General features: G+C 33.5%; 1 protein-coding gene across 1 annotated transcript in view; it reads right to left on the minus strand.

Moving 5' to 3' along the window:
* KIAA0825 (KIAA0825 ortholog) overlaps positions 1 to 13,427 on the minus strand; it is a 390,853-nt gene that overhangs the window by 283,380 nt on the left and 94,046 nt on the right. The window contains exons 7-10 of the mRNA XM_049769174.1: positions 12,361 to 12,626; positions 10,504 to 10,654; positions 5,429 to 5,619; positions 2,777 to 2,959 (exon numbers count right to left, since the gene is read on the minus strand). Of these exons, the coding sequence (XP_049625131.1) occupies positions 2,777 to 2,959; positions 5,429 to 5,619; positions 10,504 to 10,654; positions 12,361 to 12,626 (791 nt within the window). The remainder of the gene's footprint in view (positions 1 to 2,776; positions 2,960 to 5,428; positions 5,620 to 10,503; positions 10,655 to 12,360; positions 12,627 to 13,427) is intronic.

Below are 13,427 nucleotides of genomic sequence, written 5' to 3' on the forward strand. Positions count from 1 at the left end.
ATTCTGCCACACACATACTTATTTTGGTGGGAATTTTTTTTCCCCCAAATTAGAGACAGAACACACAGCTATGTACCATGAATGCATAGTCAGAATTTTATAAGCCTAGGAATAGTTTATTTTTTTCAAGTCACACAGTGAGGTTTATTTTTTATAATATCTTTATTTAAACATCTTGATTACAAATATGATTGTGATTAGGTTTCAATCATGTAAAGAACACCCCCTTTCACCAGTGCAACATCCCCACCACCAATGTCCAAATCTCCCTCCACCCCACCCCACCCCCACCTGTACCCCAGATAGGCTTTCCAGTTCCCTCATTCATTCACATGGTTATATGGTAGTTCTCAGTGTAGTTATTTCTATAACTGCACTCACCAACAGTGAGGTTTATTGAGCCAGCATGCTGGGGTTCGAGATCAAGTCTGGACCCTAGGAATAGTTTAAAGTAATTAAAATATAGGGGCTGGACATATAAGATAGCAGGTAAGATGATTACTTTGCACGCAGCCAACTTGGGTTGTATTTCTCACAACCCAAATGGAACTTGAGCATAGAGTCAGAGTACTGTGGGTGTGCGAGGGTGAGAGGGAAGCAAGTATATCTAGATTTTTGCTCATGCTTCAAAACAAGATACAGAATATGTTTTATTGTATAAAATAATAGGCAAGAAATGGAGCGGGTAGGGCATTTGCCTTACACGCACCTGACACGGGTTCAATCCTTGGTATCCCAATTAGTCCCCAGAGCCTGCCAAGAGTGATTTCTGAGTACAGCGCTGGGAATAACCTTTGAACAACATTGGGTGTGCCCAAAACAAACAAAAGTAAAACAAAACAGGCTTAGTATAAACTACTTTCTGTAATCCTGGTTGAAATAAGCAATTTAAATTTCTTGGATAAGGTTAAAGAGCAATCTCTAATGCACAAACCACAGAAAGTTGAGCACTTACATAGATTTTTTTTAAAGCAACAAATGGTCATAGGTTAAAAATAATGAATGTAAGTTACACTATTGATATTAAAATATGCAATCTTTGATAATAATTTATTTGTTTTACAAATGCTTTGGGGGTTAAAATTTTTCTATTCATCTGTGACAAACCATGAAATTAAATATTGCTCACCATGACCAATCCATGAAATTTGTCAACTTTGTTCTTGATTTTCACAGGGCCTTCCTCTTAGATGAAATGACCCATTGAACTCAGAGTATAGCAATATTTTTCATCTATGGTAAATCAGTTTAGTTTACTAGGATTTATTATGGGTTTCAGACCTTGAGCTTTTTATGATTATAAACTACTATGCATATAATCTCAAACTTATGGCAATTTTCTCAGTTTCATCCCTTTCTGAAAGAATGCTTTATTTCTAAATTTAGTCCTCAACATAGGGTTGCCAGAAGGAACAATCTGTAAACAACGGATTTGTTGAAAGTCAAAGAGAGGTTGAAAATTATAGGAAAATTGTAATCAAAGTTGTTAACTACCCTTAGAATTTTTAATACAAAGACTTCGAAATTTAGCAAAAATCTAGATTTTTATCTTGTGCTTTCAAGAATTTTACAGGAAGAATATATGTACTTTACCTAAATTATCCAATAAAGACAAATTAATATAATTTGTACTACCCAAAAAGAGTCTAGTCTTTTAAGATGAAATAACTATTTGGTGGGCAAATTTTTCAAATTTATATTAATATTTATCCTAAACTCTTCTCCAACTCCCTTTACTATGGTAGATTAAAATAACATAAGCCAGAAACAAACCAGAATGAATAGCCCCAAATCTTATTTTGCTAAGTAAAATAATTTAACATTTAAAAATATAACTGCTTATTTCTATTTCCACTTACCTTTACTAGATATTAAAAGTACAAAACTAAGGCAGATTAAGAACCACTAAGTCTCATCTAGATTGGAACATATTTTAGAACCACTTTTAATTTAAACTTTTATTAAAGGAAATAACTTTACATAAAATTAAAAACTTTTAAAAAGTTTAAAGAGCAAAGAATCAATAGGTATAATTTACTTCTTCAGATAGTTCCAAGTTATGACTGAAATAAGTCTCATTAGTATAATTTAATCAATTGAACAATACAAATAACGACATCCAAAATGTTCTTAATTGTATTGGTGCCTTAACAACTAAATAAGATTAAGCAATAGAGATATGACCCAGTATTATGACAAATTGTTTTGAGAATGAAGAAGTACATATTACTCAGTGTTAGTTTTTTATAGCTCATGTTGCAATATAAAAATGCACTTTAAAAAATTTCAAATATTGGGGCCGGAGTAATAGTAAAGCGGCAGGGCATTTGCCTTGCATGTGGCCAACCTGGGTTTGATCGCTGGCATCTCATATGGTCCCTGAGTCTGCCAGGAGCGATTTCTGATGCAGAGCCAGGAGTAACTCCTGAGCACCACTGGGTAAGGCCCAAACAGCCAAAAAATAAATAAATAAATAAATAAAGTTAAAAAATTTTTTTAAATATTCGGACTGGATATCACAGCAGATAGGATACTTGCTTCATTACTAGCTGACCTAGGTTAAATCATCAGCATCTCATAGGGTTCCCCAACACCACCAGGAGTGACACCTGAGTAGAGTCAGGAGAAACCCTTGAGCATTGTCAGATGTGGCCCAAAATATATTTAAAAAATTCAATTTGCTGCAGATCAAAATTCAACAAGTGGTAGGAAAATAATTTTGTATTATTACATTTCATCTCATAATAACTGAAAAAATAAGATAGTTGATACTTACTGATATAATTCAGCTAACGGTGAAGTCAAGATGACTAGTGTTGCAGACAGATTATTACAATGGTTATGAATTTTAAAAATTTTATCATCAGTGTACTCATGAGGTTTAAAAAGTTTCTGTACGGATGTACAAATTGACCATAACATGTTCTCTGTGCATATTAAAATTGTTGTAATGTCGAGTCTATTAAAAAAAGAAGAAAATAACATTAAAACATTCTTTCCGCCTGCTATATATATTACTATCCATATTTCTTATGTTAAGCACATACAAAAATAAAATACTGGGCTAGATACCAGAGATAGAGAGATAGAGAGCTTTAAAAATAGTGAGGTGGTATATAAAAAATGTTTATTTTGCTTAGAATATTCTTTAAAGAGGCCAAGACTTTCCTTAAAATTGCGTTCAGCAAAAGAGAAGTCAGATTAAAAGAAATCTTGCTATTATCTACATATAAATGATAGGTGAAAAATAGCAGAATAATTCTCATTTAAGTTGATTAGATGGATAGTGTGGTGATATTCTATCCTTAAGATATATGATCCCTTTTACTCTTATAGTCTTTTTATTATGTTACCATAATAAAAAAATTAAATTATATTATGGAAACTACTAGTAAAATGAGAAAAATATGGTACCAGAAATAGAGAAATTTAGTTTTAGATATTTACAATATTAAATAAACTTCTGGAAAATATGCTAGATTATTTTACTTATTCTTGGTTCTCACTGCTTTTTTAACCTTTACTATACATTAATAGAAACTCAAAAACTGGGCCCAGAGAGATAGCACAGCGGCGTTTGCCTTGCAAGCAGCAGATCCAGGACCAAAGGTGGTTGGTTCAAATCCCGGTGTCCCATATGGTCCCCTGTGCCTGCCAGGAGCTATTTCTGAGCAGACAGCCAGGAGTAACCCCTGAGCACTGCCGGGTGTGATCCAAAAACCAAAAAAAAAAAAAAAAAAGAAACTCAAAAACTATTTTTATTTGGTGTAGAAACAGTTTGTAACTAGATTAATTTTTTCCCCTTTTTCCTTCTAAATTCAGTGTTGAAACAATAGAGGAAAGTAAAGACATTTAATTATATTTCAAAATGATATTTCTATTTATCTACACAATAGTTTATATGTAATAATACATAACTCCAATGTTTACTTCATTATATGACATTCGGAAACCACTAAGAATTAGTAATAACCTTGAGAAAGTTTTATTGCCATTTGTATTCATTTACACTAATTGAACAACTACATGTCTAAGCTATATAGATTAATATACAAAAAACATACATAACTATACATTACATACATACTTAATCTGATCTGCAAATACCAAAAGTTCACAATTATCTATTAGAATTAAAGTATTTATTTTACATATAAAAAAACAATAAATACCTTGAACTTTTCATAGTATTTTGATGTTCCTACACAGAAAATGAAAACCCAAATTCTCTATAATTTATTTTAGTCAATTAATTAAACATACTTCCTATTTTGTGAACTAATAGTACAACTTATTTCCTAAACATTTCATATTAACGTGCCACCTCAGAGTCAAAAGTAATTTATATTACATAAGAAAAAGAGTCAAGGTATTCTTTGCTCTCAAAACAAATTTTCCATCTATTGTTCAGGCCTTTTTTTTTTTAATGCTTGGTCAGTAATTTGAAACAGCCTGTGCAAAATGCCAAATTTATGAAACACTGTTAAAGGAACAAATGCCCATCAAATTCAACATGCTTTACAAGAACATGATCAGGAAATGATTCCTAAGTGCTGCGCCCGTATGCCCTACCCAAAGACTGTCTCTAGATAGCTCTAGATTCCCCCTAATGATATTTGAAAATGTATTTGTATACCTAAAAAAAAAAGGATCTTCTTCACATTAGACAAAACTATTATTAAATTAATGTCTGCACCTTAGTTGTCAAGTAAGACATTTTCTTTGTAGTTTTGTCTAGATAATTCACAAAATTGGACTAGCAATCAGCACTTGATTTATAGTTTAAATATCATCAGTGAGTATTGCTCTTCATTTTCTGTGGTTTCATATTTTGTTGAACTGGCTTTTAGTAAACATGATGAAAAGACAGAAAAAAGAAAGTAAAAACAATGAAAATATATTAAGGATAAAAATAATTAGACAGAGTTGTTTCATTAATGAAGACTCACTATATTTAAAAGCTTCAGAACAAAATCTGAACTAGAAGCTATTGTTTGCCAAAAGTCTCAAAGTCAAATGGACTAACCCATCATAGCAAGAGTGCTTCTTCTGCAACTTAAGAACCTTACATTTCATTTTGTGTCTTTTTTGTCTCCATCTCATTAACTTTTGCAAGCAGATAGGTTATGAATATGTATATGCACATATACACGTATATGTACAAATTGTAATCTATCTGGACTCATTTCTTTAACAGACCTGTGGGATCTATATACAATTTTAAAAGAAATAAGAGCGAAGTTATTTTGATTCAAGTCCCATATTTTCAGTTACGTATCTCAGGAGAACTGGAAGTGATTTCCTTTCAGATCATATACATAACTATGCAAAAAATTATGTCTTGACATTAAGCACAACATTCTAGTTAAAACTAAATAGTGACAAAAATTTCTTGAAAAGCAATTTTTTTTTTTACAGTTTCAATTACCTTATCTGTGCAGTTCTCTTATAACTGGGCTGGGCCCGTGCATATCTGGAGGCAAGGAAATCCAAACTCTTCTCCAACACTTCTGCAAGGATCTCCTGTGCTAATTTAGGGGGCACGATTGTCCAGAGATCATGACGAAGAGCCGAGAGAAAATAATGCCACATCTGGAGCGAAAAGGAGCATCTTTCCCCCTGGCAAAACCACCACAAATTAAACCAACCAAAACAAATAAGAATTAAACAAACCAAAAAAAAAATAAATCACATCTTCCAAAAAGTCCATTTATTTCCTATAAGCCTAATTAGTTCATGCTGAAAGGAAATAACTGGAGAGTTTGACACACTAGATGACCAAGAAAGATTTTTGACAAGATGTAAAACATGCTTACAACAAAGGAACATATGTCTTATTTCAATTGAGACAAGATATTCTTGTGCAAAAATTAGACCACAAGCATTTAAATGAGTAGTTCCTTCCTTTACCTACTCTTGGCTATAATTCAAAATTAACTTTAAAGCAATCAACTTAGACTTCTTAAACTAGCCATGTTTTTAAAGCAGTTGGGTGATTTCTATATCATTGTGATTCAATAATTTAAAAGAAGTATATATATTTTTTTGAAACAGCATCATTGAGACTATTTTATACATGCTCCAAATGTCACATTATAATGAAATGACAGGAGCAAAAATAAACTTCTAACTGTATGTTTATCAGCATGTAGAGAACCAAGGGGGTGTGTGACTATTAAATATCATGACATTGGGATACTCTATCCAGTGTGTTTTAACAACAGAAATAGAAACAGACACTACATAATATGATTTTTACAAGGTTTTGTAAAACCTTAAAAGATATTGTTTTCATATTTTAGTGTTTTTACAGCACTTCGTACTTCCTAGAGGCCAGATTCTCATTCCTTTCCATACCACTACAGATCTCTTCTCTGTGCCAGATTTTACCCCCAGAGACCACAGAGAGAGCCCCAACAGTAACCAAGGCCAAAGGGAACAGGCAAAATGAGAAGTAGCCTCAAGTGATTTACAAGCATTAATTAGTTAACATGCTCTGAGGGTGAGGGGGGCATAATGATAGTACTTTGACCTCATTTTCTTCAAGTCAGATCAAAAGATTACTTGAAATAGGAAGAGTAGAATGTGCTTTTCAAACACTATCCCGATTACTATATCAAAATTAATAAATGTTCCATTTTTTCTCCCATTTTATCTCTGACTTAAAATTGCTGACCCATTGCTTCTATTTCTGTAACAAATGCCAGCTAAAACATAACTGCTCTTCTTTTACAGCAAACACTGATGTTCTTATGCAGACATTTCTGTTGTTAGTTTCTTTACAAATTATTCTTCTTGTAATTTTTATTTCCTTGGTAGTGACTGTAATATTAAAAAAATAATTTAATAATTATTATCAATTAACTTTGAATTGAGATTTAAAATGTATTAAACTGTCATACTTTAGTGTCAAACTGTCACAGTTCATAGTAGAGGTGATGGACTCTTGACCATTGCTTTCTGATTTATTTTATTTTTTTAATTAATTTCTTTATTTAAACACCTTGATTACAAACATTGATTGTCGTGTAAAGAACACTCCCTTCACCAGTGCATCATTCCCATCACCAATGTCTCAAATCTTCCTCCTCCCCACCCCACCCCACCCCCGCCTGTACACTAGGCAGGCTTTCTACTTCCCTCATTCATTCACATTGTTATGATAGAGATTTTTTTAAACTAAATGTGCATCAAAATTGTATGAGAAAAAAATTACAAAAGTAATGCAGAATTTGTTTCTCCCACAATTCTTTTGTATATTCAGTGCCTTAAAAATACTTTCAAATATTTTCGTAAAGTCAAAAAGGAGTTTGAAAGCGTGCCTCCTACTTTTTTATTCTGTAGAGTAATTAAAGCAAAACTGTCCCCAACTGATTTAATGACTTGTCCAAATGATTCATACTAACTTTCTCCATGGCAACAGATGGGTACTTCTAATAACAGGGTCAGCCTGATTTCCTACATTCCTAGAAATATTAAAAATGTTCCTTCTTGTAGACAAGAAATGAGAAAATTAAGTTAACAATTTCTATTACTAGAAATTTAAACATACTAGCAAATTACATTAATATGTATTCTAAAACATTTCAAACTGGCCATTTATTCTTAATTTTCTTCAAAATGTGTGTAACATTATTGTGTGTAAGGGTTTTCATTAAACTAAATGTGATTCAGTTATTTCTTTGACCTGTTTCCCCATTTGTTGTCATTTCAAAAGTATTTAGCTAGTAAACATCTGTTATTTTTGCAGACCCACTATAATGTAAACAGATGTGAGCTTTAATTTAGATTATATATCAGGAAACAAGCAGCTGGGCTTTATTATATAAGCCACTCAATACTATCTTTGAACAGACAATTCTTTATTCTTCAACTATTGGAAAACATAAGTTGCTAAAAATTGAGCAGATGTCAAGTACACTAACATGTTAATTCTGCACATATAATCTGAATATCCATCATGCCATCTGACCAGCACCATATTAAAGAGATAGCAAATTTTGAATCTTGCAACCTGATAGCTTAAGGAAATGGAAATAATGTACCTAGGGCTCAGTTAATATCATGAAACTTGAGCAGTGCTCCACATCCTGTAAACCGTTTCCCTATTTCTTTCTTGCTCTCTGCACATGGAGATAGGGTCCCCTGAGATCTCCCGCCTCTTTGTTGCCTCCAGTCAGACAGATTTCATCTCTTCTCCTCTCCAAACAATCTCTCCAAAAACATACTAGTCTTATTTCACAAATCAGTTAGAATAATGGGGGAAAGGCGGAGAAAGGGGTGCAGGAAACAAGAAAAGCATGTCAGGTATTCCAGCTGTCAAAACAATTTAAAATTTGAGCTATTTTTAGTACATTCTTATTTGGGGTAAAAAGAAAAGCAGCATCGCTTTATTTCTCTGAACATAAATAAGCACCACTAACTCTGCAATTAAACTGTAACTACTGACCATGTAAGTATATGGAAGGTGCAGTACCATGTAATCACAGGGTAACTATCTCGTTATTTCTGTCTTTGAAACTAAAGCCTTGTCATAAGATCTAAGAGCTGCATGTTGCATGGTAATTTGTTGTGTGTGTGTGTGTGTGTGTGTGTGTGTGTGTGTGTGTGTGTTAAAATACTGAGTAGCTTCAATAACAGGTTCTCGGTACATCCACTTATTAGTAATACAGTACAACTCTTCTAGCTCCTAATTTGCATAAGAGGAACTCTAATACTTCATTATCATATAGTATCTCACTATATGTTTTTCAAGGAAAACATTTTAATACGCTCATTAGTACACTGACATATTGAAATAGTTTGAAACATAATATGGACTCATTTTCAAGCTCTCTGTTTACCTGAAGGTAAATAAGGAAGCTGTGAGGTTGCCAAGAGAGGAAAGACCAGTACTTTCATTCTTATCTTCAGCTACCAGCTGTATCATCCCCCTTTCTCCTTATTCTGCCCAATGGAGCTTGAAGTGTGTCAGGTTTGGGAACTCTTATATGAATGTGTTTGCAAAAAGAAAAAAACTCACTGGAAGGGCCTCTAAAACTGAGATGAAATGACCTTAGAATCAGTATTCCTTTTCGTTGTGGTAACATTTATTGTGATGATAATGTAGGAATAAATGGAGGTACAGGTACACAGCCTCATGTCAGGGAATTGACATGAGTGATGCAATTGCATAAAGCTCCATTCTAGCAGAATGGGACTCAAAGTTCCATGGTGATTATGAGAAACAAGAAAACAAAGCTATAAACTTCAGTCTGCAGAAAAGGGACAATTAAAAAAGCTAGTGAATCTAATTGACATGTTTTAAACATCTTGGTTATTTTCTGATTACCATATTTTTCACTCTATAAGATACATCTGACCATAAGAGGGACATCGTTTTTAACACATGCTCTCCTCCCCTGCACTCAGGCTTCAGTTCCAGGTGGCATTTGCTCCATAAGATGCACCTTTGTGGGAAAAAGCTGTGTCTTATGGTACGAAAAAATACAGTAATACATGACAAATGTGCTAGAGATATAGTACAGATGTTAAGCCACTTGCCTTGAATGTGATTAACCCTGGTTAGATCCCCAATTCCACTGAAGGACAGTCCTAAGCACAGAGACAATAAAAGTCCCAAACATCATCAAGTGTGGCCCCAAAGAAAACAAGATAACAAATATATACATAAATATGCTTTTACAGAATATGTTCCACACTTTTAATCTTAAAAAGCATAATTTTGTAGATGTAACTTATCTCTTAAACTTTTAAAATAGTTTATAGAGATGGCATAATTTCTAGCACATTTTATTTATAATTTCACCCTGCTTGAAATCACTTCAGGGCATTTCAAATATTGAGACTCATGTATAATCCACAGGATCTGGAATAACAATGATCAATATAGCACAATGATGAATTTTTTTTATAATTGATCTGTATTTGGTTTCCCTGAGACTTCAATAGAAATTTAGAGTTTCAAAATACAGGCTAAATGAAAATAGGTAAGCAATAAATAATCAGATAGGTTTTAAAGTGATTTTAAAGTGTTTTAAAGTGATTTAAGAATTTTCAGAAGGAAGAGAAAGCATAAAAAGAGACAATTAAAATTATCAAGCAGATATAAAATCACCCCACCACACCCCCAAATGCAAGGTTGCCTTATAAAAAAGGTCCCTTTGGAAAGAATACCAAGTTGTAGTATTTTCTTTGCATTGTTATTTCTTTGAGTTTTCATTGTATTCCATTATATCCCCCATTGATTATATAGCACAACAACACTGCAGCTCAAATTAAGTTATTTTTACATTTTAGCAGAAGGAGAATTCTGATGTCTAATTATTTTCGTTTTTAAAAAACAGTGTTTTTCCAAAGTACAAATTCAATATTTAAAAAATATTATCCTAACAGCCTTCGTGTGTTAGTAACGCCAAGCTCATGTTTCTAATTAGCCAGAAAGCAGGTAGGCAGTAAAACATATTTGTGTAAAAAGGAGGGATAGTAAACTGAACTTCACACCTCATAAAAAGCTTTGTAGTCATCCCAGTGGTGGCTCTCAGCATCCTGTAAAATGCTTGTAGCACAAACTCTGACGCAGTAGTCTGTAACCTGAAACTGTAGAGTGTTGATGAATTCCTGATATTGTTGGACAGGCACCAGGAATACGGGTCTGTTCAGAGGGAATGATCAAAGAAACAGAGATTTAAGGCCTGTGCCGTAGGAGGTAACAATCTCCAGTACTACAAATGGTTTTGATTATTAGATATCAATCATTCATTTCCTCCTAATACTAAAGTCTGCATCCACATTCACTTTCCAAAATGGGGGGGGGGGGGAAGCTGGTCTTTGTTTTACAAGTCCTTTGAAAATGTACATCTGCTGCTCCACAAATATGCACTTCAAGTTGAGACAAACTGCATTGTCAATACATCATTCAAAAATAAAAGTACTCTTTGTAAACCTATTATTAGAGATCAGGGCATCATTTAGGCATTAGGTTATTGCTATTATCAAGAACAACATGCATTTGTCAGAACAAACTTTTATAAAGCTATCACATGTCTCACAAACACTCTTAAATTGTAATTTTGTAGATGTCAATTATCTCATAAAGTGTCTTTAAAATTGTCTAAAAAGATGAAATTATTTCAGGCATATTTTGTTTATAAATTCAAGTATGAATCACAACATCTGACTACAAGAATTAAAGAAATCTAACTATATCTACAGTAAGCCAAATTCATTGTACCTTTATTTTTTAGCTCCTTAAGTGATGCTTCCAGTACTTTCTCTCATAACTGAGGGACAGCAACGACTGATTCAAGAATATAGATTAGATCACTGGTCTCATATTGAACTACAAAAGTCCATGCCATTTTCTGGAACGTCCATAGACAGACACTGTGATAATACCTATGGCTGGTCATCGGTCTCCTCCATATACTCCAATTATATATTCCAAATATATTACTATGACATGAAAATTAAGACTGTCATACTCTTCAAATATTCTAGATAATTTATTACTAAATGAATGTTCTGAAATTTGTTCACATTGGTCAGTAGACTGCAATGCACTTATTCTCTATGGCAGCACTTAATTGTTTAGATAGTTTTAAAATAAAAATTGTTGTATATATTTCACAACTATCTATATGTGGGACAAAAAAAAACAAGATTATTGTGACTATAGTAGAAAAGGTGTTTGCCTTTTCATCTGGCCGACCTGAGTTCCATCCTCGGCATCATATGATTTTGTTACTACCACAAAGAATCATTATGATCATTCAAGTGTCAGAAGCTTGAATAAGCGGAGACTTCCAGGTGTTCATCCTCAAACAAAATCAAAACAGAAAAACTGTACAATAATCAATATAATTTAAAAAATAAAATGGGTTAGTTTGGTGATGCTATGATGACATAAAGAAAATAGTTCAGTTTTTGGGAGGGGAATCAGTAAACTAAATGTGATAAATTATTTTTCTAAAGTGTTTCCTCATTTGTTAGGGGAAAAGTCTGGTGTTGTTTAGCAATTCTGTGCTGTGGGGTCACTCCAGGTGGTTTTAAGGCTTGAAGTAGGATTGGCCACATGCAAGAAATGCACCTTAACTCTAATACATACTAACTCTAATTACTACTTGCTGTATATTGAAGCAGAGAGAAAGCATTACAAATAAAAATTTTTGAGTGAGATTTCAGAAGGCCTTCCTACCATATCTATGTAGCTGATTTTTGTATCCCAAACTCCAGCTTTTGACATTTCCCAGGCAAGACAAATGAAAGTATTTATCATATTCATTATTATTTTCTTCTTCTTGTGATAGCAAAAGATTATAGGTTATTTTGAGTATGACCATTAATTTAAACAGCACTCACTTCTTAGTAGTTTCTTTCATCAAATCATCATATTGTGTAAAATGCTGGAAGACATATACCGCTGTGGAGAGTAGAGTGTGCAAGTTTTTTAGGGGGGCTTTTGAAGGAACCTCCTTGCTTCTCTCCTGAAGTCTAGCCAAGACAGCTGTTGCCACTTTACAACAGGCCTCCACAAAGTTTGCTCTAATTTCCTGAAAAGAATCATCTCTGCATGCCAGAGCCAGTGGAAGCATTGTGTCAAGTTTTTCCATGATGTCAGAACAAAACTAGGGAGAAATAAATGTAGCACTGAGTTATTTGTACTCTGACAGCACCATGTAATTTATGAAAAGGGAGCCAAATTCTTAAATAATAAATTTGTCATTAGAGAACTATATAATGGCATTAACTTTATAATAATCAACTTATCAGATGTAGAAAGTTAATGATTTTTACTTAAATAAGGAAATACCAAAATGTTGTTCCTCTTCGTTTAGACTTCAAACTTTGTGCTTATCAAATTGACCTTGTAAAAACTTATAGAACAGATTTACTTTGACAATGCTTTTACTTGTTGTTAATAGAATCCAGAAATATAGCGTTGATATGTTCATAATTGCATTTGTGTAGAAGCTATTTTAGTTTTTCTTTTTTTTTTTTTTTTTTTTTTGGTTTTTGGGTCACACCCGGCAGTGCTCAGGGGTTACTCCTGGCTCTATGCTCAGAAATCGCTCCTGGCAGGCACGGGGGACCATATGGGACGCCGGGATTTGAACCACGGACCTTCTGCATGAAAGGCAAACACCTTACCTCCATGCTATCTCTCCGGCCCCTATTTTAGTTTTTCATTTGCTAAAATTTCAAGAGGACTCGAGTGATAGCACAGTGGGGAGGGTGTTTGCCTTGCATGTGACTGACCCAGTTCGACCCAGTTCAATCCTGGAACCTGAAATGGTCTCCCAAATCTTCCGGGAGTAATTTCTGGGAACAAAGCAAGGAATAACCCCTGGGTGTCTCCTGGTATGACCCCCCATGAAACAAACAAACAAACAAACATCACAAAAGTTATTTCATCATTCCATCAGAGT

This window comes from Suncus etruscus, chromosome 2 (genome assembly GCF_024139225.1).
Source record: "Suncus etruscus isolate mSunEtr1 chromosome 2, mSunEtr1.pri.cur, whole genome shotgun sequence".
NCBI lineage: Eukaryota > Metazoa > Chordata > Mammalia > Eulipotyphla > Soricidae > Suncus > Suncus etruscus.